Below are 23590 nucleotides of genomic sequence, written 5' to 3' on the forward strand. Positions count from 1 at the left end.
CACCTTTGAATGGCTAGGATCGGGTGAATCTAGGAGCTTGTGTTACGGCACTTTGAGATTGATCAGCTGCGGACACGGCGGTGAGGAATCATGAAGGTAAAAATGCGTACATGATTACATACATACATTTGCAGATACGTACAAGCTACATAAATGTCCAATAGTATAAAACATGTGCATATGTATGTACATGTAGCCTCATTTTTCCTGACGCTTGCTCATCGCCTCTGTCACCCGCACCTCCTGCACCACAATCAATTCTATCTGGGGCGGCCCTTTTTTCCTTATTAATACACTGCTATGCCACCAAAGAAAACCAGTCAACTCAAGGAAATCTGTCAATGTCAGACCTATGGATGTTTCTCACACCATTACATAGACTCCGAAGGACAATCTCGTCTTGGTGTTGTGCTAACCCGCAATACAGTCAAGAATCATTGATTAGCCGATCGGAAAGCTCAGATTGCCAGCCTCGACATCCCGACTCACGTTGACACAGGCAAAACCAATCCGGTCCGAGGTTTGGAATCGCTCTCACTGGCATTTGACAGCCCTATTCCTTCACCGCCTCTGCCACCGAATGCGTCCTCATCATCCCAGAACCAAACACAATCACCCGTGGCTTACGATTGCAGTATGTTATTTTATCTTCCCGAGTGGGGGCCGAAATATCCTGACCCATCTTGCTGGATTGCTAGGTCAATTTTTCTCGCTTTCACTCAAGTCATCAAACCCATCCGTCGTCCATACTGCGATTGTGGCTGCGATCCTTTCCATCTTCAACCAATGCTCCAGCAATGTTGTTTCGTGGTTTCTCAAATCTCAAAGAGATCTCCAAAAGCTGATAATAAGCCGCTCTTTGACGCCCCACCTAATCAATGAACTTGCGCATCCCGACCTGCTCGTTATTCAAGAGATACCGCAACGCATCGAGACAATCGTTGCGTGGCTCAATCTGGATCCGGTTCTAACCCGACTTCTCTGTTGCAAAAAATGTTTTGCAATGTATCCCATCCTACCCGACACCCCGCTGCGATGTTTGCACCAGTTGCCAACCGTGGATTGTATCCAGCCCATCTCAGATAGTTCAACCTCGCCAGTATCGAAGACACCATCTGATTCGCCTGTATGCAACTCTCCGTTATTCAGAACACGTGGGACCAATACCTACCAATTCGTACCTACGGATTCCAGGATCTTCACGCCTGGATTGCCAAATTATTCTCTCATGCTCACATAGAGGATGCACTTGACCAGGTGGCTATCCGCTCCCAAACCGCCTTTGATCCTCAAGTGCCAGTCCACGATATCCACGATTCACAAGGTTGGAAACAATTTGTGGGTCCCGATGGGCGAAATTTCACGGCATCAAGTAATAACTTGACATTTTGTCTCTACACCGACGCAATCAACGCCTTTGGAAATCGTCAATCTGGAAAGCATGCTTCCATCACCTTCCTTGTCTTGATTTGCCTCAGTCTTCCTGTTGAGCTGAGGTATCTCCCTGAAAACATATACGTGGCGGGTATTGCCCCTGGACCCCATGAACCCTTGCTTGAGCAAACAAACTGGATACTTCGACCCCTTGTCCAGCAGCTCAAAGTCCTTTGGGATCCAGGTCTTGTACTCTCTAGAACGTACAACTGTCCAAAAGGCCGTCACATATACGGTGCACTGCTGAATTTTCTAGCCAATATCCCAGCAACCCGACGTGCTCTAGGGTTTTCATCAGCAAGCTCCGCTCACATGTGCTCACGTTGCTTACTTACCAAAGACGAAATAACCAATTTCGACCTGTCAAGTTGGCCGCGGCTAACTATATCAGAACATTGCTATTGGGCCACTAAATCTTTGAATGCTACATCTGTCAAAGAGAAAGATGCCATTTTCGATAAGCACGGACTACGGTATTCATCTCTTCTGGAACTCGAATATTGGGACATAGTATCTATGCATACAGTTGATTCTATGCATAACCTGATACTTGGTCTACTCAAGTGGCACTGCAAACGGTTCTGGGCGATGTCAGATGTAGAGGATGAACCTGAACCTAAAGGCGTAAGTACCACAGAGCTTGTTGACCTACTTCTTGATGCAACTCAATCTGCTCCTCCGTTTGTGGCGCCTATCATACCAGAGACCGATGAAGAAGAGCACAAACTCAATCTTTGTTGGCTATTTAATGAAAGTCTTGACAAAGAAGTAGATTCATCCAATGGCAAAGATTTTACTCCAGATCTGCCTGAAGACGGATGGTCCGGTGATTGGATGCCCCTCTCAGACAACCAAATATTCATTGACTCGCGGGCATTGGCCTTGATTAATCGTCTACTCCCTCGGATCAACGTTCCATCCTGGATTAAACAGGCATTGCCTGCATTAGGCAGAGCCTCTCTGTCAGCTGGCTACTATGGCAGAGCCACCGTGACATAGAAATAATACAAATAAAACCATAAAAAGTAGTGTTACATATGAAAGAGACATTATTACTCTTACATATGTAAAACTACGCAAAAAACATTAAATACATATATAAAAAATTAATTACTCAGCTTTATGTAATTAATATGTGAAATATTATAGAAGATTCTTATTCTACGGGTAAAATAACCTAGGGTACCTCACTTACAAGTACCCTTAATTATTATCCCTTCCTTGTGTAAACTAACTTCAAAGTTTGCACAAGTGCATCACGCCCCGCGTGGATGCACTTGTATGCACATATATATACAAGTACATATATTTACACCCATTTTCAGTGACGTAACTGAGGTGTTGTGTATAGTTTAAAAGATGGCTTTATTTGTTGCGTGGTGCACCCAAGCCCGCGTGCTCTGTTGCCTAGAGCTCAAGCCCGCGCTCCTAGTGTACATATATGCATAATGCATAAACTAGCCCGCAACCAAAGCGCTCAGGTTACCAGTAAGTAAGAATGGGCCAGAATACGCCCCAATAGCAATATTACATGTGTTATATGTCTTGTACACATGTAATTAATCACCAAACAAGATGTAATTACCACGTCATTCAATGTCAAAACATTCTAGATGGAAAAAGGCTCTTGCAACGTGCACAGGAGACACTAGAAAGCGCCCCAGCTTCTCCCAAGCCTCACTACGTGTAAATTACAACTGTAGTAAATATGTAGAAGGGGTCAAATGAACTGGAGCACTTAATAAGCGCCTCCAGAACATGTATGAAGCACTGCTTGCACGTGTACAAGTGCACAGAAGCCAGTTCTAGTACCTTCTGTGACACATTTCCACGGAAATGAGCGTCACAGAACCCCCAAACCAGCCCCCATGACGCGTAAGGCTTGTGTAAAACCACGCAGAACCTCTGTAAAAGGCTCTTGGCAACCCTTGTATTCAAGCCCCAAGGTCCTACGACCCACAGCGCCTTCTAGCGCAACCAAATTGCCTCAGAATGCGCCCACAAGTGTCCCCATGTCCCCTGGGCGCCCCTGGAGGCCTGCCTAGGCTATAAAAAGGGCCCTTTCTCCGCCCAAAAGGAGATTCCCCAGCTTTACATTACCTATTAGAATTTTACCCGCCTTCAACAGCCTCATTAGCCTGTGATTTGCCAGGTAAAATACCTACTTTTGTGATTTTTAGCCCCAATTTCCGCCCTGAAGCTGCCCAGTAACCACCCTGCCCTCAAGATTACCTCCTCTGAGCGCCCCCAACTGCCCAAATTCACGCCTGAAGAACCTCAAGTGCCTCTAGGGTCTTATACTAGTAAGTTTAAGCCCCTTCTCTTGAGATTCTCTGCCATTTCTTTCTGGGATTTAAACCACACCTGTTCACAGGCCCCAGTTCTTCATTCTAGAGGGATTAAACACCCCTGATTTATCAGGCCCCTCTTAAAATTAATTATATTCATTTTATTACGTCAAATTGGCCCAAATTGGCCCAAATTGCCTTATTTCTTACGCCATAATTCCCAACAATTACGTTGGAATTATCCCTTATAACCTTGTCTTAAAGTTTTATAACTCTAATCTTTAGCTTTGCACCACGTGTAGCTAGAAGGATAATATCCTTGGCATCACGTAGGCTGACACTCTCATGGGAAACTCAAAGCCGATGAGTGGCGAACTCTCTTCACTATTCAACTTCCGCTTGTCCTCCCTCTGTACTGGAAGGCTTCGGATCCCGAGCACAACTGTCTTTTGCACAAATTTGGACATTTGGTTTCCCTTGTTAATGTTGGCTTGAAGCGGCAAATGAATTCACAATTGATTGCCAAGTATCGACATCATCTTCAGTCTTACCTTCAAAGTAGTCTCCTAATATTCAAAGGAAGGCCATTTGCCCCTAACCACCACATGGCTATCCACCTTGCCGAATGCCTAGAGAAGTTTGGTCCTGACAGCTCTGTTTATGAAGCTTAGGGCAAAAAACCCGTCAAAATAAGGGTTTTGGGCCCTAGCACTATAACTGTGCTGATTTAAACACTAGTAATATAAATTACTAAACTTGTTACGTGGTAATTTGGCCACTACAAGGGTTTTAAACACTCTTCAAAAAGAGGAAGATTTATTATGTAATTAATAATATATAATTATTAATTACAGGGAATAAATTTGGCGTAGAAAAGTAGGTGGTAAGCGCTTAAACTGATTGGCTGCTTGTCAGAGGCGGAGGTCTTGCGGCAACTACTTTTAAGGATAAATCTTGTAAATATGCTAATAAGGGATTTTTGATATTTTAAAGGTTTAATCCAGTGGATTTTACGTGCAGGGGATGGTTTAAAAGGGAAAAGAGGCTACCATAGTAGCAGGGGAGAATATTCACGGCAAACTTACAGTTTATGGGCGGTGAATGGTCTGGGGGATCTTTTCCTGAGGGCCAAATAGGCCTCTATTTATAGAGGGGACTTCAGTGGGCGTAAACACTGAGTCCTTTTCTCCCTATGGGAGTATCCAGGGCTGTAGCCGTGAAAAGGGCTTGGCTGTGGGTATTTTAATTGTATTAAAATAGAATAATTTCCCTGACTCTGTCACATGACATGTTTATGACCAATTGTCATATGAAAGAGCTTCAGTAGAAGTCTACATAATACTTTCACGGGGTATTTTTACACGAGTAATATTACTCATTATTGTACAACAGTTTAATTTTATGTACTTTAATTGTTTTACTAATTTTTTGTATGTAATACTATTTTTGGGCGCTTTCTGTGGCCAATTCTTATTTATACATTTAGTACATGAAGGAATAGGAATAAGGGGGTACTTCAAGTGGGTAACCCCCCTTAATTTATGATGAGGAATCTGATTCTGCAATAATAATTTAATAATAATTATTATTTACTGAGTTATTGCAGTCTTTTGGATACTTGATGTATCTCTAAGGCTGACACTCGCCCCCTCTAAAAAGGTTAAATTCTGAAATAATTTAATCTTTGTGTTTAGAGTTCTTGAATCTTCTTAGATATTTATCCGCATATTTAATGTCTTTTTCTGGTAGCCATTCATCTTCATGAATTGGGTTCCTGTATCTTACAAGATATAATTTATCGTTCTCTCCTCTGATCTTCTTGTCTTTCAAGATCTTATGAATTTTCTTCTCCTCTGACTCTTCAAGTGGAGGTACTTCTGCTTCAGGTATTTCCTTGCGTAAAGGGAATAATTCAGCATCTGATTCATTATAGTGTTTTAGTAAGCTTACTGGGAATGTAGGATGTTTCTTTTCTAATTCTCCATATAGTTCCACTTCTACTGCATTTGGTCCATGTAATGCCTTGACTACAAATGGGCCAACAAATGCATTCCTAAGCTTCTTAGGTCCTTTAATATTAGTAAAGTTTGTAGTTGATATTAATACTAAATCTCCTATTTTGAAGCTGGGTACTTTATGCTTTTTGTCCCATTTTTCTCTGCTGTATTCAAATGCATTATCCATGCTTTGTTGGGCGTGTTTTCTGGCTTTGTCCAGCATGTTTTTAAAGCTTGCTGCTGTGGGATGTACTTCTACCAAGTCCTTCTTCAGGCTGTCTTGTGGTAGTCTGGGGTTCCAACCTTTCTCTAAAATAGCTGGTGTTTTCCCTGTTGATGCATGGGTTGATGTTCTGTATGCTAGTTCTAGGGCTGGTAATAATGTGACCCAGTCATGAGTAAATCCATCAGAGTCTTCAAATTCTAATCCATAGGCACAGAATCTCCTTAGCATGTCTTCCAAGGTTTGAATCACTCTCTCTGCTAGTCCATCTGTTTGTGGATGGTAGGCTGTTGAGAAAGAGAGTTTAGTGCCAAATAGGCGGTACAGTCCTCTCCATAGATCTGATGTAAACTTGGGATCTCTGTCACTGATGATATTTTTGAATAGTCCTGTCCATGAAATCACTTGTTGCCAAATCATTATAGCTGTGTCCATAGCTGTATCATCCTTGTGACATGGTAAGAATATAGGTGTTTTACTAAATCTGTCTACAATAACTAGACATGCATTATAGTTTTTCTTTCCTCCAGGTGGTAATCCTGTAACCCAGTCCATGTTAACTGTTTCCCATGGTCTAGTGGGTTCTTCTATTTTCATCATCTGTCCAAACCTTTTGCCTGTTGCTTTATTTGCTCTCTGGCATCTTTCACATGTAGTGCAGTATGTTTCTACATCTTGTTGCCATGTTGGCCACCATGCTAGGTTTCTTACTCTGTCTTCTGTTCTGTCTGAAGATAGATGGCCAGATGATGTACTGTCATGGCATTCATGTAGTAGTGTATTGATCAATACTCTGTCCATTACTGTTAGTACACATGTGTGTTTGGATCTATGGTAGATGATACCGTCAAATAGGTGAAATCTTCCTTCTTGGTATGATTTCTTCCATGCTGTATCTAGTGCTGCAATCAGTTCATCATCCTTTGAATCTGTTTTGGACAATATTTGTACTAGTAATGTACAGTTCTTGTCTTGTTTGTAACTATTTCTGATTTCGTCAAAGAATTCATCTTCTAGTTCAGTAATGCTAATTCCCATAATTGGCAGTTCCTCTGGGTCTTCAGGCGCCCAGGCTGGATTATCTGGTGTGTTTGGTAGGGACCATCTAGAGAGTCCATCTGCATTTTTATGCAATCTCCCTTCTTTATGAATTATTGTCATGTTACCTCTGTACACTTGAATGGATATCTGCCATCTAAGCATATGTCTGTTAGAGGTTTTCAAATTGATGAGTGATTTTAGTGCAATACAGTCTGTGATGACATCAAATACACTTCCATCTAGATAGTAGTGGAGTTTCTCTAGGGCCCAGACTAAACATAAGCATTCTAGTTGGCTTGCTCCATATCTTGCTTCAGTTTTCTTGAGTTGTCTGGATATGAAACAAATGGGACCTTCCACTGGTTTATCATTGATGATTTGTAATTGATGGAGTGCTGCTCCTAGTCCTTCCATTGAGGCATCAACATATAATACAAAAGGTTTCTTAAAATCTGGCATTAATAATAGAGGTGCTCTAGTCAGATGTTCTCTTATTTTATTAAATGCCATATGTCTTTCTGTGGTCATTTCAAAGGCAGTATCATTAGAATCTATCTCATACAAGCTTTTGGCCATGGCTGCATAGCCTTCTAGGTGTTGTCTATAGTAGCTGGCAAACCCAAGAAAGCTTTGCATTTCTTTTTTGTTTGTAGGTGCTGGTTTTTGTAACACTGCTGCTACTTTATTCTGGTCTATGCATAATGCTAGTCCTGAAACTACGTGTCCTAGTGCTTTAATTTCTGCAAATCCAAATGCACATTTCTTCAGGGAGATTTTCATATTGACATTAATTATCTTTGTAAGAACCAGTTCTATTCTGCTCATGTGGTCTCCCCAAGTCTCAGAGCATATAATTATGTCATCTATGTATATAATTAGCCATCCCAGTCCAGGTTCTTCACAGAAGATGGTATTCATCATTCTTTGGAAATGTGATGGGGCATTTTTAATTCCAAAAGGCATTCTAAGGTACTCATATACTCCTTTATGTGTTATGATTCTCAGGTACTTTCTTGCACGTTCTGTTACTACATTCTGATGAAATCCTTTCAAAGCATCCATACTTGTAATGTATTTTGCTTTAGCTAGGTTAGTCAGAGTCTCCTGTATCCTTGGTATAGGATATCTGTCTGGGACTGTGTAGGTGTTCAGTGCACGGAAATCTCCTACCATACGTGATTTACCATTGTGGTAGGTTATAATTACTGGTGTGGTTATTTCCACCTCTTCATTATGCCCTACTTTTCTAAGGACATTAAGCCTTACCAGCTCATCCAAGTGTTTTGCAAGCTCTTCTCTTGCTCTGGGGCTTGCTGGGTAGGCTGGTCTCCTTAGCAAAGGTGGGTATGGGCGCTCAATGTTTAATGTAATGTCCACTTTGTGGCCTATAACTGCCCCTAGTGGTTCTTTATCTGATGCAAATGCTGTCTTGTTCCTATACAGCATGTTGCATAACTGTAATAGTTGATCTACACTCAGTTTATCATTAAAATTAGCTTCTCCTAGTTGTTCCCTTCCAAATCTTTCTTTTTCTTCATCCTGTATTTCTACTTGTTCCACAGGTAAAGGCTCTTTGGATTTAAATAGGAATTTCTTCTTTTTATTGTCATTCCCAATAGTGAAGTATCTTTCTCTGCTATTGGTTATGTCAAAGCCATAGATATTTAAGTAGTCATTTCCTAGGATGAAGTGTTTACTTACTGCATCCTCTATTACAATGAATTCTACCGTCATTCTTACTGATCCTGTTGGGTGAGGAATTATTATGGGGCATTCAAATACTCCTATTGGCTTCATGGTACTACTGGCACTGTTTATTCTTACTTTTCCTAGTGGTAGAAGAATATCCTTGTAGTCTGGGCATAATTTTCTCAAGTATGTCTCAGGTACTACTGAGCAATATGCACCACTGTCTAGTAACATTTCTGCTTCTCTACCATTAAACAGTATATGTGTAATGTTGGTTTTACCAGCTGTGTAGCCTTTCCCTCTTGTAGGTTTGGTTTTCATCAGTCTGGCTTCCTGGATATTTCCTATAGGTTGTCCAGGATGCCATGCTTGTGGTAAATTGTGCTCTGTTTCCGCTTCTGCCACTTCTATGTCTATGTTGATCATATTACAGGACCCTGCTGATACTGATGACCCATCATCATGTGTTTCCTCTGTGTCTGATTGGGTCTTTTCTTCAGCTGTCTCTTCTGCCTCTATTTTGACATTATTAATGTTTTTCTTTGGTTGAGGGCAGTTTGGTGAAGTGTGGCCCATTTTACCACAGTTGTAGCACTTCTTATCCTTCTGATAACTCTGTTCTCTTGACGAGGATGGTTTTTTCTCTTCTGTTTTCTCAATTTTGTCTCCTTGATATTTAGGCTTATATCTTCTGCCAATGCGTGTACGTGTAGTTATGTCCTCTAAGGTATTAACAATATCTTCAGTACTTGCATTGTAGGGTAGTCTACTTTTAATGGCATGCTCTAGATCTCCTCCACATTTTTTGAGGATTCTCAGGTGGACTTCATTGTCTGTTAAATTAGGCCAAATGGCTTTCAACCTATCTTTCTGAGATATTACCCATTTAAGTGGATTGTCTTTTTCAATATCAAATGTGCTCTCATCAAATTTATTTTCAATTTTGAAGCGCCATGCTGGGCTTCCCCATTTGCTATTGATCTTTTCTTTCCACCATTCCCAAGATTGTTTGCCATTTGCTGAGCGTAGGTCTGTAAACCAGCGCTTGGCACAACCTTTGAAGAGGCTGTTAAGTCTTCCAGTAATTGAGGAATCACTTAATTCAAAATCTTCTTGATACAAATCAATTGTTTTGATAAAGTCCAAGTGATCATATTCTCCTTCACCTCTAAATGATGGCCAATCTTTAATTCTAGGTACATCTTTAGAGTTGTCTCTCATAGTTTGGATACTAGGATTATATGATTGTTCTTTGAAGAATGGTGTTGGTGGGACTGTGTACTCCTTTCTCAAGGGTGTTTCTTCCTCTGCCATTCTTCTAAAAGGATTACTAGATTGATGTGGTGGTACATCTTTCATTCCTTGTTTGTATGGTGTTTGAGTTTGAGGTTGTAGTTGTGTATTGTGGCCAATTTTTTGTGCTATGTTATCCATGCTGGCCATGAGTTTACTCTGCATTTCATCAAACTTATTATTAATTTTGATGATTTCATCTGCCATACTGTCACTGTTGTGTATAATAAGTTGTTCTAGTTTATCAACTTTGTCCATTATCTCAAGTATATTTTCATCTTGAGTTTCACGGTTTTCTGACTCATGCTCACTATCTATTTTCAATTGGTCCAATTTACTGGTAATATCCAATCTATTAATATCAGTATGTATTGCATTTAATTTGGCAATTACTGTAGTTTCTTTAGCATTTGTCTGAATTTCTGTGGTAACTTTTTGTAGTTTATTATTATAATCTGCAAGTCCCAATTTAATATTGCTAATTTGTTGTATTATTCCTGTAGTTTTCTTGACCTCTGGTACAATATTTTTAATATCTTTAGCGCTTTCTACCGCATTTTCCGCTAAGTTTTTGATTTTAAAAGCGCTATCATGTACATTGAGGTGGATAGCATTGATTTTACTATCAATGTGTTCGATGTTTTTAATCAAAATTTGATTGAAAAAATCTTCCACACGTGCTAGGGGCTCATTGGGATCAATAAGCTCTTCTATCTTTTCTGTCTTATCTTTTTTATAGATTTCTTTCGCCTCTTTGGGTTGTGTGTTAGGCTGCTCTTGCTTGTTTAAGCGTTGGACTTCTTGGCGCACTGTTTTAGTCTTTTGTTTAGGAATAATGTTGATTTCTCGGTCTTTAACACTTGGTTGACTATTAACAATGGTATCATGCTTGTGTTGTTCAATCTCGTGTGGATAGGACTTGATAACAGGATGTGTAGCCGATGAAATAACAGGCTCTTTAGCATAGGAGATGACACGTTCTTTAGCAGATGGAATAATAGGATCTTTAGCGGTCAGTAATGCAGGCTTGTATGGCAGGGCTTGGTCAGATGGTACAACAGGTTCAGGCAATAGGACATGGTCGGAAGAGGCGGCAGGCTTGGTAATGTGAAACAACTTAGCGGACGATGCAATAGGGTCAGCGTTCCGGTCTATTCCTCAATGGTGTCTTTCACTTCCATCAGAACGCGAGCCATGCGGAACGTTTCCTTCCACTTGTTTTTGCCTTTCTTCTGCTTTCTCTCGTACGGTTTTGGTTTCGATCCCGATGCTTCCGGTTTGGATCGGTCGATCTTCGGGATCTTGTACGGTTTCTTCGGATCGCGCTCGTTGCTTTCCTTTGCCGGTTTCTTGCCGTTCTCGAGCACCTTTATGTGCTTGCGCTCCGTGTACGGATTCCAGCCGTCCAAGTGCTTCGTCAAGATTTCCTTCCACGGGAGGAATTTCTGAACTACTCGAAACGAGGAGATCACCTGCTCGAGGTACGACTTGAGTAGGTCCATTTTGCCGTAGTTCTTCGCGTTCAGATAAGCGGCCTTCGTCGCTTTGAAGATCGCTATAGCGTCTTGTTGAGCTTTGTTTAGGACTGGGGCATAGCGACGTCAGTATGGAATCGTCTATCTCTCTATCTATATCTTTTGAAGGTGTGTAGACTGACCTCAAGGGGGTTCCTCGGTGACTACCTCGAGCTCGTCCTCCTCGGCTTCCCCTTCCTCGACCTCTTTTGGTGGGGGGAGGGTTCGCTGCGTGGTCCTTTCCTGATCTGGTATCGACCATATCGGGAGGGGACTTAGTTAGTTTGGTTTTAGTTTTATGTCTTGGTTTGGTAAGTGAAAGGTTTTTACCTTTGAGTAATTTGAGCGCCGCGGTTTTCGGGTCGAATTGGTTTTCGATGATCCTAGCGGGTAACGTTGCCGGGCGAGGTCGTCGTCGCTCCTGGTATGGGCTAAGGAAGAAGCCGGGCGGGAGAGACTCGGTGCGCTTGGCTTGTTTCTTCTCGGCCGCGGTTTTCGGATTGGCGGATTTGGTAGTATCCGGGTAGTTATTGACGAGTTTAGCGGCTGGCACGGGAGCAGACACTAAAGTCGAAATATAGGGATAAAACGGCAGAAATATGTTTTTTGGTAGTTTAGTTTATGTAATTTTTATGTATATTTTACTGGTTTTATCTCTAATGCGCAATAAGTCAAAAAACAAGGAAAAAATCGTACTTGTTTAGTGGATTTAATTGGTTTTTATGTAAAAACTGGAGTTCTGACGGCAAAATTATGGGGATAATTGTTAAAAATAAGGAAAAAACTCAGCAAAAAGTCAGTTTTATCCTTGACAGGTACTCTGGGTAAAAAAACACGATGAGGCCCCCAAATGACAGCTCTGTTTATGAAGCTTAGGGCAAAAAACCCGTCAAAATAAGGGTTTTGGGCCCTAGCACTATAACTGTGCTGATTTAAACACTAGTAATATAAATTACTAAACTTGTTACGTGGTAATTTGGCCACTACAAGGGTTTTAAACACTCTTTTAAAAAGAGGAAGATTTATTATGTAATTAATAATACGGACTTACTTCGCGCACTGCGAAAAGCTCTTCGCGCACTGTGCAGTGCGCGAAGTTTGCAAACACTTCGCGCACTGCGCGTGAAGGGCGCAAATTTTTCAAATTATTTTTTGACCAATCAATAGAAAAGCTTATTATTGTCCTCTGTGAATTTATTTGGAGTTTTTTGAAGCTTCCTTGTATGCTTAAAAATCCCACCAATAAAAAAAAAAAGTACAGCCATTTGGGGACCTGGAATTCATATTCCCACCAGTCAAAAAATACAAATAATTTAGTGAATAATGATACATATGAATTCAAACTTTTTAGAATTTTTTGGCCACTTTGTGCAAGAATAAGGCTTTCAAAAATTAGGAAAGTTCACCACTTACTGGCGCATTTTGGCATATCTTGAGAAACAGTTACTGGTTTTTGAAAGCCTTGTCCTTGTACAAAGTGGCCAAAAAGTTCTAAAACTTTTAAATACATGTTTAATATGATTCAATAAATTAATTGGATTTTTTGGCCTGTGGGAATATGAATTCCAGGTCCCCAAATGGCTGTACTTGTTTTTTTTATTGGTGGGATTTTTAAGCATACAAGGAAGCTTCAAAAAACTCCAAATAAATTCACAGAGGACAATAATAAGCTTTTCTATTGATTGGTCAAAAAATAATTTGAAAAAGTTGCGCCCTTCACGCGCAGTGCGCGAAGTGTTTGCAAACTTCGCGCACTGCACAGTGCGCGAAGAGCTTTTCGCAGTGCGCGAAGTAAGTCCGTATTATTAATTACATAATAAATCTTCCTCTTTTTAAAAGAGTGTTTAAAACCCTTGTAGTGGCCAAATTACCACGTAACAAGTTTAGTAATTTATGATTCCCCCGTTGTTATTTTTTCTATTCTCTCAATTAATTCTTTATAAAAACTGCATGTCTGTTGTGGATTTTTGGTTGAACTTTTCACATATCAATCCCAGGTTTCTGCTTTGCTTGTGATGCTAATTACTTGCATCTTGTATAATTTGTTTGTACTCACAGTCCAGAGCTTCATTGTTGGTTGTGAAACAAGGCATGATTTTCATTTGACTTAAGTCAAGGCTTTTGAGTTATCATAATTTTTCAATTTAAGAGCTTTGGAGATATCACTTTAATTCAACAAGTTGGTGGCTTTTGACCAACTTTTTGAATTAAAGTCATATTACACAACACATACTGATTGTGTTAGTGAGAAAGCAACCTAAGATACAGGTTATTGAGGATCTCAGCTTCAATGTACTCCATAAATGGTAAGGGGAAGTATTGCCCTCACCAAGATGTCAAGGTGGACGGAGGATATGATTATGTATTTCAATTAACTCTTCAGGGAATTTTGGAGAATCTAAGGACACACTTCTGGCCAAACACTCAAAAATGAGAAACTTGGCAGAGGAAAGGAATGAGATTGTGAGGAGAGAAATTTTTTTGATTGACACCAAAAGAAAGAGAAAATTCAAGCATTTAAGCTGGAACCACAGTTGTGATTATTTGTAGGGGGAAGAAACCATAAGGGGGGGGGGGGGTGCTAAAACTTTCACTGAAAGGGTGAAAGCTCTCACACCAAGCTTTTGCAATTACCTGCAAGTCCATCCTTCATGGGTTGCACTTTCTGCAAGGGTGCATGGTGGCAACCCAGGCTTTAACAGGGCATTCTAACGCAAGGGAATATTGATAAGTCATTTTGCAATCATTTTTCATGCTGAAAAAAGTTCTGGTGGCTACTTCATCCAAATCTGACAAAGCTTTGAAATATTTTTTGCCTGTGCCATGAATGAACAGTTCACAGGCCTTCAGCACATTACTGTAACGTGATATAAATCAACTTCTTCTGAAAAAAAGTAATATAATGGCACTGAGAAAGAAAAGTGAGAAAAATTGACTATGGATAGTGCCCTGCAATTACTGCTAAGGGTAGCTGTAACAAAGGAAATATTGATAAACTATTGCTATGGTACTGTAAAGCTACCCAATGAGTCCAGCAATAAGAGCCATGGCAACATATATATGATTACCGGTCAGATATCTCCCAAAAAATGTTTGACAAAATTAAGACCTCCAGCACAAATTGGGCGGCCACACATGCTGGAGTGGTGTGGAGACAGTGGCTTGGGAAACAATACTGATGTGGGTAACAGTGAGTGATGATCAATGCAGATAATGTGGCTCCGCCGGAGGAGGCTATGTCTACTCCGCAGGAGAGAGACACAGCCAAAAAGACTGTGACTCATGTCACAACAAGGGCAATTTCCCAAAAGAGAACGCAGTCACACTGAGCTTCCAACATCAAATTTACCCATTTTTGGTTGGAGAATTGCCATGAAATCTGCAGCGGCGCAGCTGCCTTGGCCCCTAGTTATATGTTAAGGTGTTCTAATGTTGATTTTTGAAGTAAGTTTTTGATGTTTTTATGATTTGATGAGTTTATACTGATTTTTTGTTTTTCTGATTTTTCCAGATTTATCAATGTTTTGACTTGAACTAGAGACCAAGGCGGCTTCGCCGCTGCAGGGGGTGTGTTAGGACATTGTAACCCCCCTCTCTCAGTTCAAATTCAATCTAGACGCACTTCCCAGCTCCCCCTCCCACCCTGTGCCAATGAACAACAAAGTGTGTGCCTGGGTGCCAGGGTGTGGGGCAGGAAAATGTGAAAGTCTGACAAGACTCGTTACTCAAGATTAAGGATGAAGACCTTTCAACATTTGGACTCAAGGAAACAAATCACAAAGACTGAGGCCATGTTTGGAGCCAATATAATTGCGCAATATAATCTGGAAACTTGTAACATCTGATCAAGTTTTGGCGGACCTGATCAGATGTCACATAGGATGTCATGCAAAAAAACTCATATATCACCTGGATTATATTAGCTCCAAATGGGGCCTGATTCTTCAAGGAAGCTTGCTAAAAACCAAAAACAATTGTATTCCTAGTGCAGCAGAAGAGGCTGAACCCCGCAGGACATGCAGGGCTTCACACAGGGCCTCAGGCCAAAAAAGATGATTTTGTTGGGCGGCCCAAGCTAAGGCGGAGATGGGCTGTCTAGTACAAGCACCCTTCCAGGCTCATTGACCAGCAATCAGCTTGAGCCCATCAGGAGACCACAGGCCAAATGATGCCACAAATTACCAAGTCTCTCTGAATGGGTGCCCTGTACCCTTCCTGTCTCCTTCCCATTGCTTCCTGCAAGGGGTGGCTGCCCCCTCAGAAGGTAGGCACTGATTGATTTCAGTGATACTAGGACTAAAGAAAGGAATGTGGGTTTGATTTCCAGCAGGAGGCACCAGGGGGGAATGTGTGGCACTCTCTAGAGAGTGCCAGACCGTAATTTTATCCTTCAAATGGTCTGATGTGAGTTCAATTTCAACTGTAACCCTTTGCTCAACTTTCTTCTCAATCCAAGCGTAACTTTAGGTGAAGTTGTTTCCAACTGATCTCCCTCAACGCCAACACATGAAAATCTCTCTTGTGAAATTGTTTTTCTGTTCAATCTGAATCACATTCTGGATGTTAAATTCAATGCACAAGATGTGGTGCCAAGCATTTGACTATACTTATGCTAAAAATATCCTTGACTAAGTGAAAAGGAATATTTTGAAGAGCTGATTTCTTTCATTCAAAACACATGTAAAATCAGATTGTGGAAATTTTTTTATAAAATTTAGCAACTCCAAATTCTCAACCAAGTGGTAGATGAATCCTTCCGGCATGTTTCTGTCATGCCTATTCCTGTAACAAATTGGGAGGTAAGTGATGTTAAAACCAAATGTCTATTCTTTGAGTATCAAACAGTGCCAAAGCTGGGAAAAGCTGTGTAACTTATAACTTCCCACATTGCAATGCCATGAAATGTGAACAATAACAGGGGCTGTTTTCCCTACCATTTTTAACAAAGGATGGAATACTCATGAAAGGTAAAGTTTGAAGTGTCATCAGCTGTTATTTTTGTACTACACCTGGCATATGAGAATACACATTGCAAAATTTTCATAGTTTTACCGCCACCTGACTACAAAATGTGGCTAGTTGTGAAATTAATCAAGTTTCTCAAGAGAAGGTGGGTAGATTGGTGGATATCAACAGGTTCATCAATATTTCAGGGATCCTGGAACCAGCAGGCAAAAAATTTCAGAAACTGGTCTGAGAAATCCAAGGTGAACAGTGAATTCTGAAATGCCCATGCATATCCCAGCATTGGTAAAACCTTTTGTCTTGTAGATTGAGTATCTTCACATCTTTTCCCTGAAATTTTCCGCCAATTTGTTCCTACAGGTAGCATGCTTTCATCACAGGTACCATCATGTTGATGGGCATTGTGCAATAACTGCATGGTGTTGATTGCTATTATGACATGGTACGTAGTTGCCAAGTTCTTAGATAACACTGCTGCACTTTGTAGTAGTACCTGCTTTAACCAGATCAATCAACATAATTCACATTGGAGGAGGTGCATTTGCACCCATGTATATGTGGTGAAAAGCACCAAAAAAAATTAGGGAGTTTCAAGGTGGGCATAAGTCAACAGCAGCTGCGGAGGGACGACAGAGATCAGGCCTGCATCCCCGTGTGCCCCCGGGGAGTGTTGATTTTTTTCTGCAATGTCCACCGTCATGTTCGGCCGAACATCAGGGAGGACATTTGCAAGGTGCCGATGTACCCAGACTCACCAAGCCCTGCTTGCTATCATTGAGCTGGGAAAGCCCCCACCCTCAACAGTAAAACACATACTGGTCATTGAGCCTGGCTTTCCCAGCCCCCATGACCAGTATGTGCTGCCTACAGAGCTCGGAAAACCCAAGATCAATGACCAGTATGTTCTGGTCATTGATCTAGGCCTCCTCAAACTTGATGGCCAGCACAAACTGGTCATCGAGTGGGGAGAGGCCGCGCTTGATGGCTATAATGCCCCAGTAATTAATCTGCGGCGTCTCCGAGCTCAAAGACAATGGCCAGCACCTGGTCATCAAGCCAGGGAAGGCTTAGCCCGATGACCAGCACATTCTGGTCATCAAGCCAACCTTTCCAAGCATGGTAGGCATATATACTAGCCACCTAGCTCGGAAAAGCGCAGCTGGATGGACAGTATGTACTGCTCATTGAGCCGGGACTCTCCCAGCGCAATGTACAGCACGTACCTCTCTGTCAAACATGGAAAGGTAAGGCACAATGACTCCCATGTAGTGCTGGTCATTGAGGCGGGTTATTCCACCCCAGTGACCTGTCATCAATTGGAGGGTGTCTCCGCCCAATGGCTGGTAGACACCAATCACCTAGTGGAGAATCCCTCCACTCAATGTCCGGTACACACCAGTCATTGAGTGGAGAATCCCTCCACTCAATGGCATTCACCGCCGGTCATCAAGTGCAGTATGTCTTCACTTGATATGTAGCTGGTAATGTGCATATGTTAATTCAGTGGATACACCCTCCACTCAATGGTTGTCCAACAGTCATAAATTGGAGGGTATCTATTAGAATTCTAAGAATTATAATGATTTATAACAGAACCAGAACTATAGAAAACAAGTTAGAAAGAATAGAACATGTGACAATAAGAAAAGAAACCGTACCAGCTGAGACAATAGTGTATGTAAATAGGTCAGGCTTAAAGACAAGCTATAAGGAAATGAACAAGGCTAAGGACGATGAGAGTCAGCAACAGGAAGCGCAAAAAGAAGAGATTGATGTTCTTTTTCTCACCGAAGAACTCAGAAATGATGGCAACAGAGTTCGAGAAGGGGAGGACTTGCGGCGATGGATTGAAGCCGTACAAGTCAGAATTTAGAAGATTGAAGTTGAGTTCGAATCGATTGGGTCGAAGATTGGATATCGCCGATCAAGGTCGATGGACAACGGAGGAAAACAAAATAGAGCTGGGTGAGAAAGAGACAACGGAAGGAGTGGAGGAATTTTTGAGGTTAAGATTTTTAAGATCGACAATCGCGATGATGGAGTATTTAGCACGAAGTCAATAAGTAGCCTTCACTTGAGGATGACATTCAAGTGCGATCGAAGGAAAGAAAGTTGATGTGGTGAAAGGTGTGAGATGGAGGTGGAGTACAACTTTGTTGTTAGAAGAAGAGAACGGAGATGGATGAATGATGCGATGGGAGGAAGGAGAACGGAGTCGATGACGTGATGGATAAACTGACATCATGAATTGACAATCCGGGGAAAACCGCATACAGAAGATGAATAAAGTTGAGGTTATGCGAAAGCAAGCAGCGCAAGCTGCTTTTCTAGGTTGTTGGAGCCAGAATTCCAACAGTATCTCCACTCAATGGCTGTACACCCCAATCATTGAGCGGAGGGTGTCTCACCTTGATGGCTGATACACACCAGTAAGTGTAGAATCCAAGAGTTTACCAAGCATCAAGTGGAGGTACCCTCCACTGAATTGCCAGTGTGTACACCATGGAGTGGATCTATGATCAGCCTTAATTGAACATAATTTCAACATATTTGAAGCCTGCATCACACATGCTCACACAGTTGAAATCAAACAGCTTTCCCAAAGAAACATACGGCTTGGCACTCTCTACACCAGGAAAAAACAATGATAACTTGACTACAAGTGACATGAGAAAGTACAAAGGCCCCTTTTTACTTTGCTATGTCACTTGCAGACAAGTGATGATTGTTTTTTCCTGGTGCTAGAGAGTGCCACACATTCCCCCCTGGTGAGGCAGATTTTTTCATTGGGAAAGCATTGAAAGGAAGGAAACCATGTTGATGATGAGTCAGAAGAAAAAAAACTATGCAAAAGGATCCAAGATCTTGCTATTCATCTTGGTAAATGATGGTAGCCTTTGGCAATGCATGATGGCTTGTTTTTATGGTCTCTTGAAAAACAAATTTAAGAGCTTCATGATTGGTAGTGCCAACAAAGCAAGGTTGATCATTTTGATTGATCAGGCTGATGAGTTCGCCGAGTTGATTATTGATCACGCATCTCACACTTTTACCAAGATCTACAATGAGCTCCCTTTCTGTTTTTTTTTGAGTGCTTGATAGCGTGGTCAATGTGTGAGAATTGGAAGACTTAAAGGTTTATTTCATATTGAGTCAGGATACGAGTGATATACATTTTATGGTGAAGTAAAAAGAAAAGAGGAGACTGGTGGGGTACCTTAAAGGGCAGGGTACAATTTAGTATGGCACAAGTGTATAGAGTATGAAAAAGGAGTAGCGCGTGATGGGCTTTTAAGTAAAAGGGGATGGCTGAGGTACGGTGCGAGGTTGTCGTACAATAGCTGATGATAACAATTGGAAAGAGAAGCGATTCAGGAGCGCGGCGAGTTCTGTGGGAGCAGTTTAGGGGAGTCTGGGATGAGTGAGCAGGAGCAGGAAAGAAACGTGAAGAAAGTGAGTCGGATGGCCTAGGAGCAATGAAGGTGGTCAGCTTTTTATGTCCGTTCTTCATCACGCAGGTAGGACATCTGCTTTGGTAACGTACACGCTGAGGGTCTGCTTGCAACTCAATTACATGAGTCCGGTCCAGACGAAAGAAGGAAATGCCACGGCTGGTAGGGCACAACCGGTTGGGGCGGGGTCTTTGTCCATGCTTTCATTGTCTGTACAAAACAGTAGGCAAGGGTGTCAGTTTTGGCTGTTGCTTGTCTTCAGAACCGGTTCAGGCATTGGTCTGGTTGGGTTGGGAAATATGTAGGAACTTACTGGTCATGGTGTGGCTGGTGGCTGCTTCAGGATTGTTGGTCATGGCTGGAATGGTCAGAGGGGTTGTCACCGGGTCAAGGCTTTTGTTCGGGGAACCCAATCCCGAACTCTGACAGTCTGCCGTGCTTTGTGCTTTGGAGCGCGAAGCAACCATGCTAGAGGCATCCATGGTGAGGGTCTTCAGGGACTGAGTTATTTTGCTGCGGCCAACCGGTTTTGTGAGGAAATCGGCGGAGTTGTTGGATGATGAGACAAATTTGAGTTTGATGACTTTGTTTTGAATGTGCTCTTGTACGAAGTGTAGCCAAAGGTCCATATGCTTCGTGCGGAAGCTGTTTTGGCTGATCTGGCTGTGAGCTAGGTCAATCACACCGCAGTTGTCAATGCATATGGTAGAGGGGAGACGAGTTGGTTCAAGAGAGATCTCGGCCATGAGATTGGACATCCATCCAACCTCCTTGCTAGCATCGGTGAGCGCCTTGTACTCGGCTTCCGTTGAGGAGAGAGAGACGGTGCATTGCTTTGTTGATTTCTATGAGACGAGGTGGCTGTTCCACGTGACGGTGAAGCCGGTGTGAGATCGCCTAGTGTCCGGGCAGTTACCCCAGTCCGCATCAACTGATGAAAACAGAGGAGAGGATTGTGAGCGAGCAAAGCTGATCCCTCGACCGGGAGTACCCTTGAGGTATCGGAACACTTGAATGGCGGCTGATTAGTGCGACAGTCCAGGGTTTTTGAGAAATTGCAAGAGCTTTCTGACTGCGAATGAAATGTCCGGGCGGGCCAGGATACTCAAGTAGTTGGGCGAGCCAATGAGTGCTTGGTAGTTGACGTGGAGGGGACGAAGAAGATTGACGTCTTGAGGAGAGGCGCTTGCCAGGTGCTTTCTCGGATCAAGAGGGCAAGAAGCAACAGGAAGCTGAGTGACATCAAATTCAATGATTTTCTGTTCGACGTACTGGGACTGATGCAGGATGAACCCATCACCGACCCGTTCCAGTTTCATACCCAGGAGAAATGAAGCATCCCCAAGGTATTTGATGGAGAACTCCGCTTGAATCTGGTCTTTGAAGCCTTCGGGATCTGTGCCAACAATGATGAGGTCGTTGACGCGGGAGAATATCCAAAGTGGGCTGGGATTTGTCCTCCAGAAGACGCAAGGGTCCGCTAGAGAAATAGAGAAACCAATGGTGACCAGGAACTTGCTGAGGCGCTTGTACCACGCAAGGGATGCCTGCTTGAGTCCGTAAATGGCCTTCTTGAGGTGTAGCACAATGTTATCGCCAGATCTGTAGCCAGGGGGAGGAAGCATAAAAACCGTTTTGTCAAGGTCACAGGTGAGAAAGGCGCTTTTGACGTTGAGTTGATAAATCTTGAAGCCATGGACGACCGCATGGGAAAGGAAAACGTGCAAGGACAATGGTTTTCCGGTGGGGGCATACTGCATCTTGAAGTTGAGTCCATATGTCTGTTGGAATCCCTGAGCACATATCCGAGCTTTATACTTGGTGACCTGGTTATCAGCGCCGAGCTTTTTCTTGTAGGCCCAGGTCGAAGGGATGGCAGCGTGGCTGGGGAGCCGAGGAATTTTAGTCCAGACGTCATGTTCATGCATGTTCTGGATCTCCTTCTCCTCCGCTGCCTTCCATTGCTCTCGGTCATCGCAACGCATGGCTTGGAAGTGGTTGCCGGGCTCAACGGTCATAGCGGAATAGACGACCGCCGGTCAACGTGGTTGGTTGATGATGTTGGATTGATTAATGTTGCTTGTGATTTGTGTGAGATGAGGTCCAAGTCACAGAATCAAGCGCTGTCGAGGTGCGGGGGCGGTGGAATGATCAATGTCATTGCTTTCAGATTGTTCCTCATCATCAAGGCTCATGTCCGACTTGTTGAGATCATCAGGGGCCAAATCTTCATTGCTGTCATCGGTTGAGAGGGGAAGAGGAAGTACTCCAGAAAAATTGGGGAGAGGGTCATGAGGGGCAAGATCTATGCTGGAATGAAGGGCGGAAAGAGACAGGAACACAGATTCGTCAAAGTACGCGTTTCTGGTCTCAACAATCTTTTTATCTTCAATTCAAGCGATGCAATAGGCTGAGTAGTTGTTGGCGTAGCCAATGAGGATACCGTCCCAGGAAATGGAGTCAAATTTAGACGTGCGTAATTGATCGGGCTTCACGACCCAGGCCTTGCATCCAAATGGTCGGAAGAATGCCATGTTGGGCGCTTTCCCAAAGAGTTTTTCAAGAGGGCTTATCTTGCCTTTACTGAGCGAGGGAAGGCAGTAAGGACAGCTTCGCCCCACCATTCTTTGGCGAGTCACGACTGGACCATCATACAGCGTGCCATGTTGATGATGGTCTTGTTGGCCCGCTCCGCAACGCCGTTATGTTGAGGAGTGTATGGGGGGGAAACGTTGTGCTGGATGCCATTAGCAGTGAGAGTGTCGGAGAGTAGAAGGTTACAGAATTCCCCGCCCCCGTCAGTGATGAGCTTCTTGATAGCATTACCGGTTTGTTGCTCAAAGAAGGTTTTAAAGTCAAGGATTGCCGATGTAGCGTCCGACTTCTTCTTCAAGAGAGTGATGCTGATGAATCTGGTGTGTTGGTCGACAAGGGTAAGGAAATATCTGGATCCGGCATTAGTCGATGGAGTAATTGGTCCGACCAGATTGCCATGTACAACTTTGAGAGCAGCAGAAGTTGGGTCAAGGCGTCCTTTGAACGCACTGCGGCTAACTTTCCCTTTCATGCAGGGGTTGCAGCAGCCATCATTGGTGAGGGTTTGATTATCCAACGCTTCCCGGATGCGTGCAATGCTTGCATGACCGAGTCTGGCGTGCCACGTGTGATACGGGGTGGTGGGACCAGAGTGAGTTTTTGATGCGATCAGGGATGTGGGAGCGGGAACAGGGCCAACACAGGTTCGAAGCTCAAGGATGTTGTTCCGGGTGTGACAGTGGAACTGAAATTTGTTGTCAATAGTGACAGTGCATCCATTGTTGGATTTGCTGATGGTGTGGAACTCCTACCGTGCCAGGCGGTAGGCAGAGCGTTGAGGGGATGGGTGCTGTTGAGGCTGCCCTCGTGGGTGGTCCGAGAAATGAGATGAGGATCAAAAAGAGTGATAGCGTTGGGGGTACCATGCCCTCTAGACGACGAGGTGACGCTGTTGCCACCGCCAGGACTAGAATTCCCTCCAAACTCGGTACTCGAGCTTAAGAAAGCCATCGACGGTCTTCGACAATCACCGCTTGTCTGGTATAACAGGCTGTCTACCTATCTGAAGTCTATTGGCTTGCGATTTCTCTTGCAGATCCTTGCGTATTCTATCGCCGAGGTGTCGCGGGACGAGAGGACATCTATGTATTTGCCCATG

At 42.9% G+C, this 23590-nt stretch overlaps 1 protein-coding gene across 1 annotated transcript; it reads left to right on the forward strand.

The window, feature by feature from the left end:
• Positions 1-300: 300 nt before the first annotated feature.
• Positions 301-1240, forward strand: PtA15_3A547 (uncharacterized protein; the record flags this gene model as incomplete). The annotated part of the gene is made up of 3 exons (XM_053167525.1): positions 301-343; positions 446-634; positions 699-1240. 3 exons carry the CDS (start codon positions 301-303, stop codon positions 1238-1240), a joined length of 774 nt encoding a protein of 257 aa, XP_053018733.1.
• Between the last annotated feature and the right edge of the window lie 22350 nt (positions 1241-23590).

This window comes from Puccinia triticina, chromosome 3A (genome assembly GCF_026914185.1).
Source record: "Puccinia triticina chromosome 3A, complete sequence".
In the NCBI taxonomy this organism is placed as follows: Eukaryota; Fungi; Basidiomycota; class Pucciniomycetes; order Pucciniales; family Pucciniaceae; genus Puccinia; species Puccinia triticina.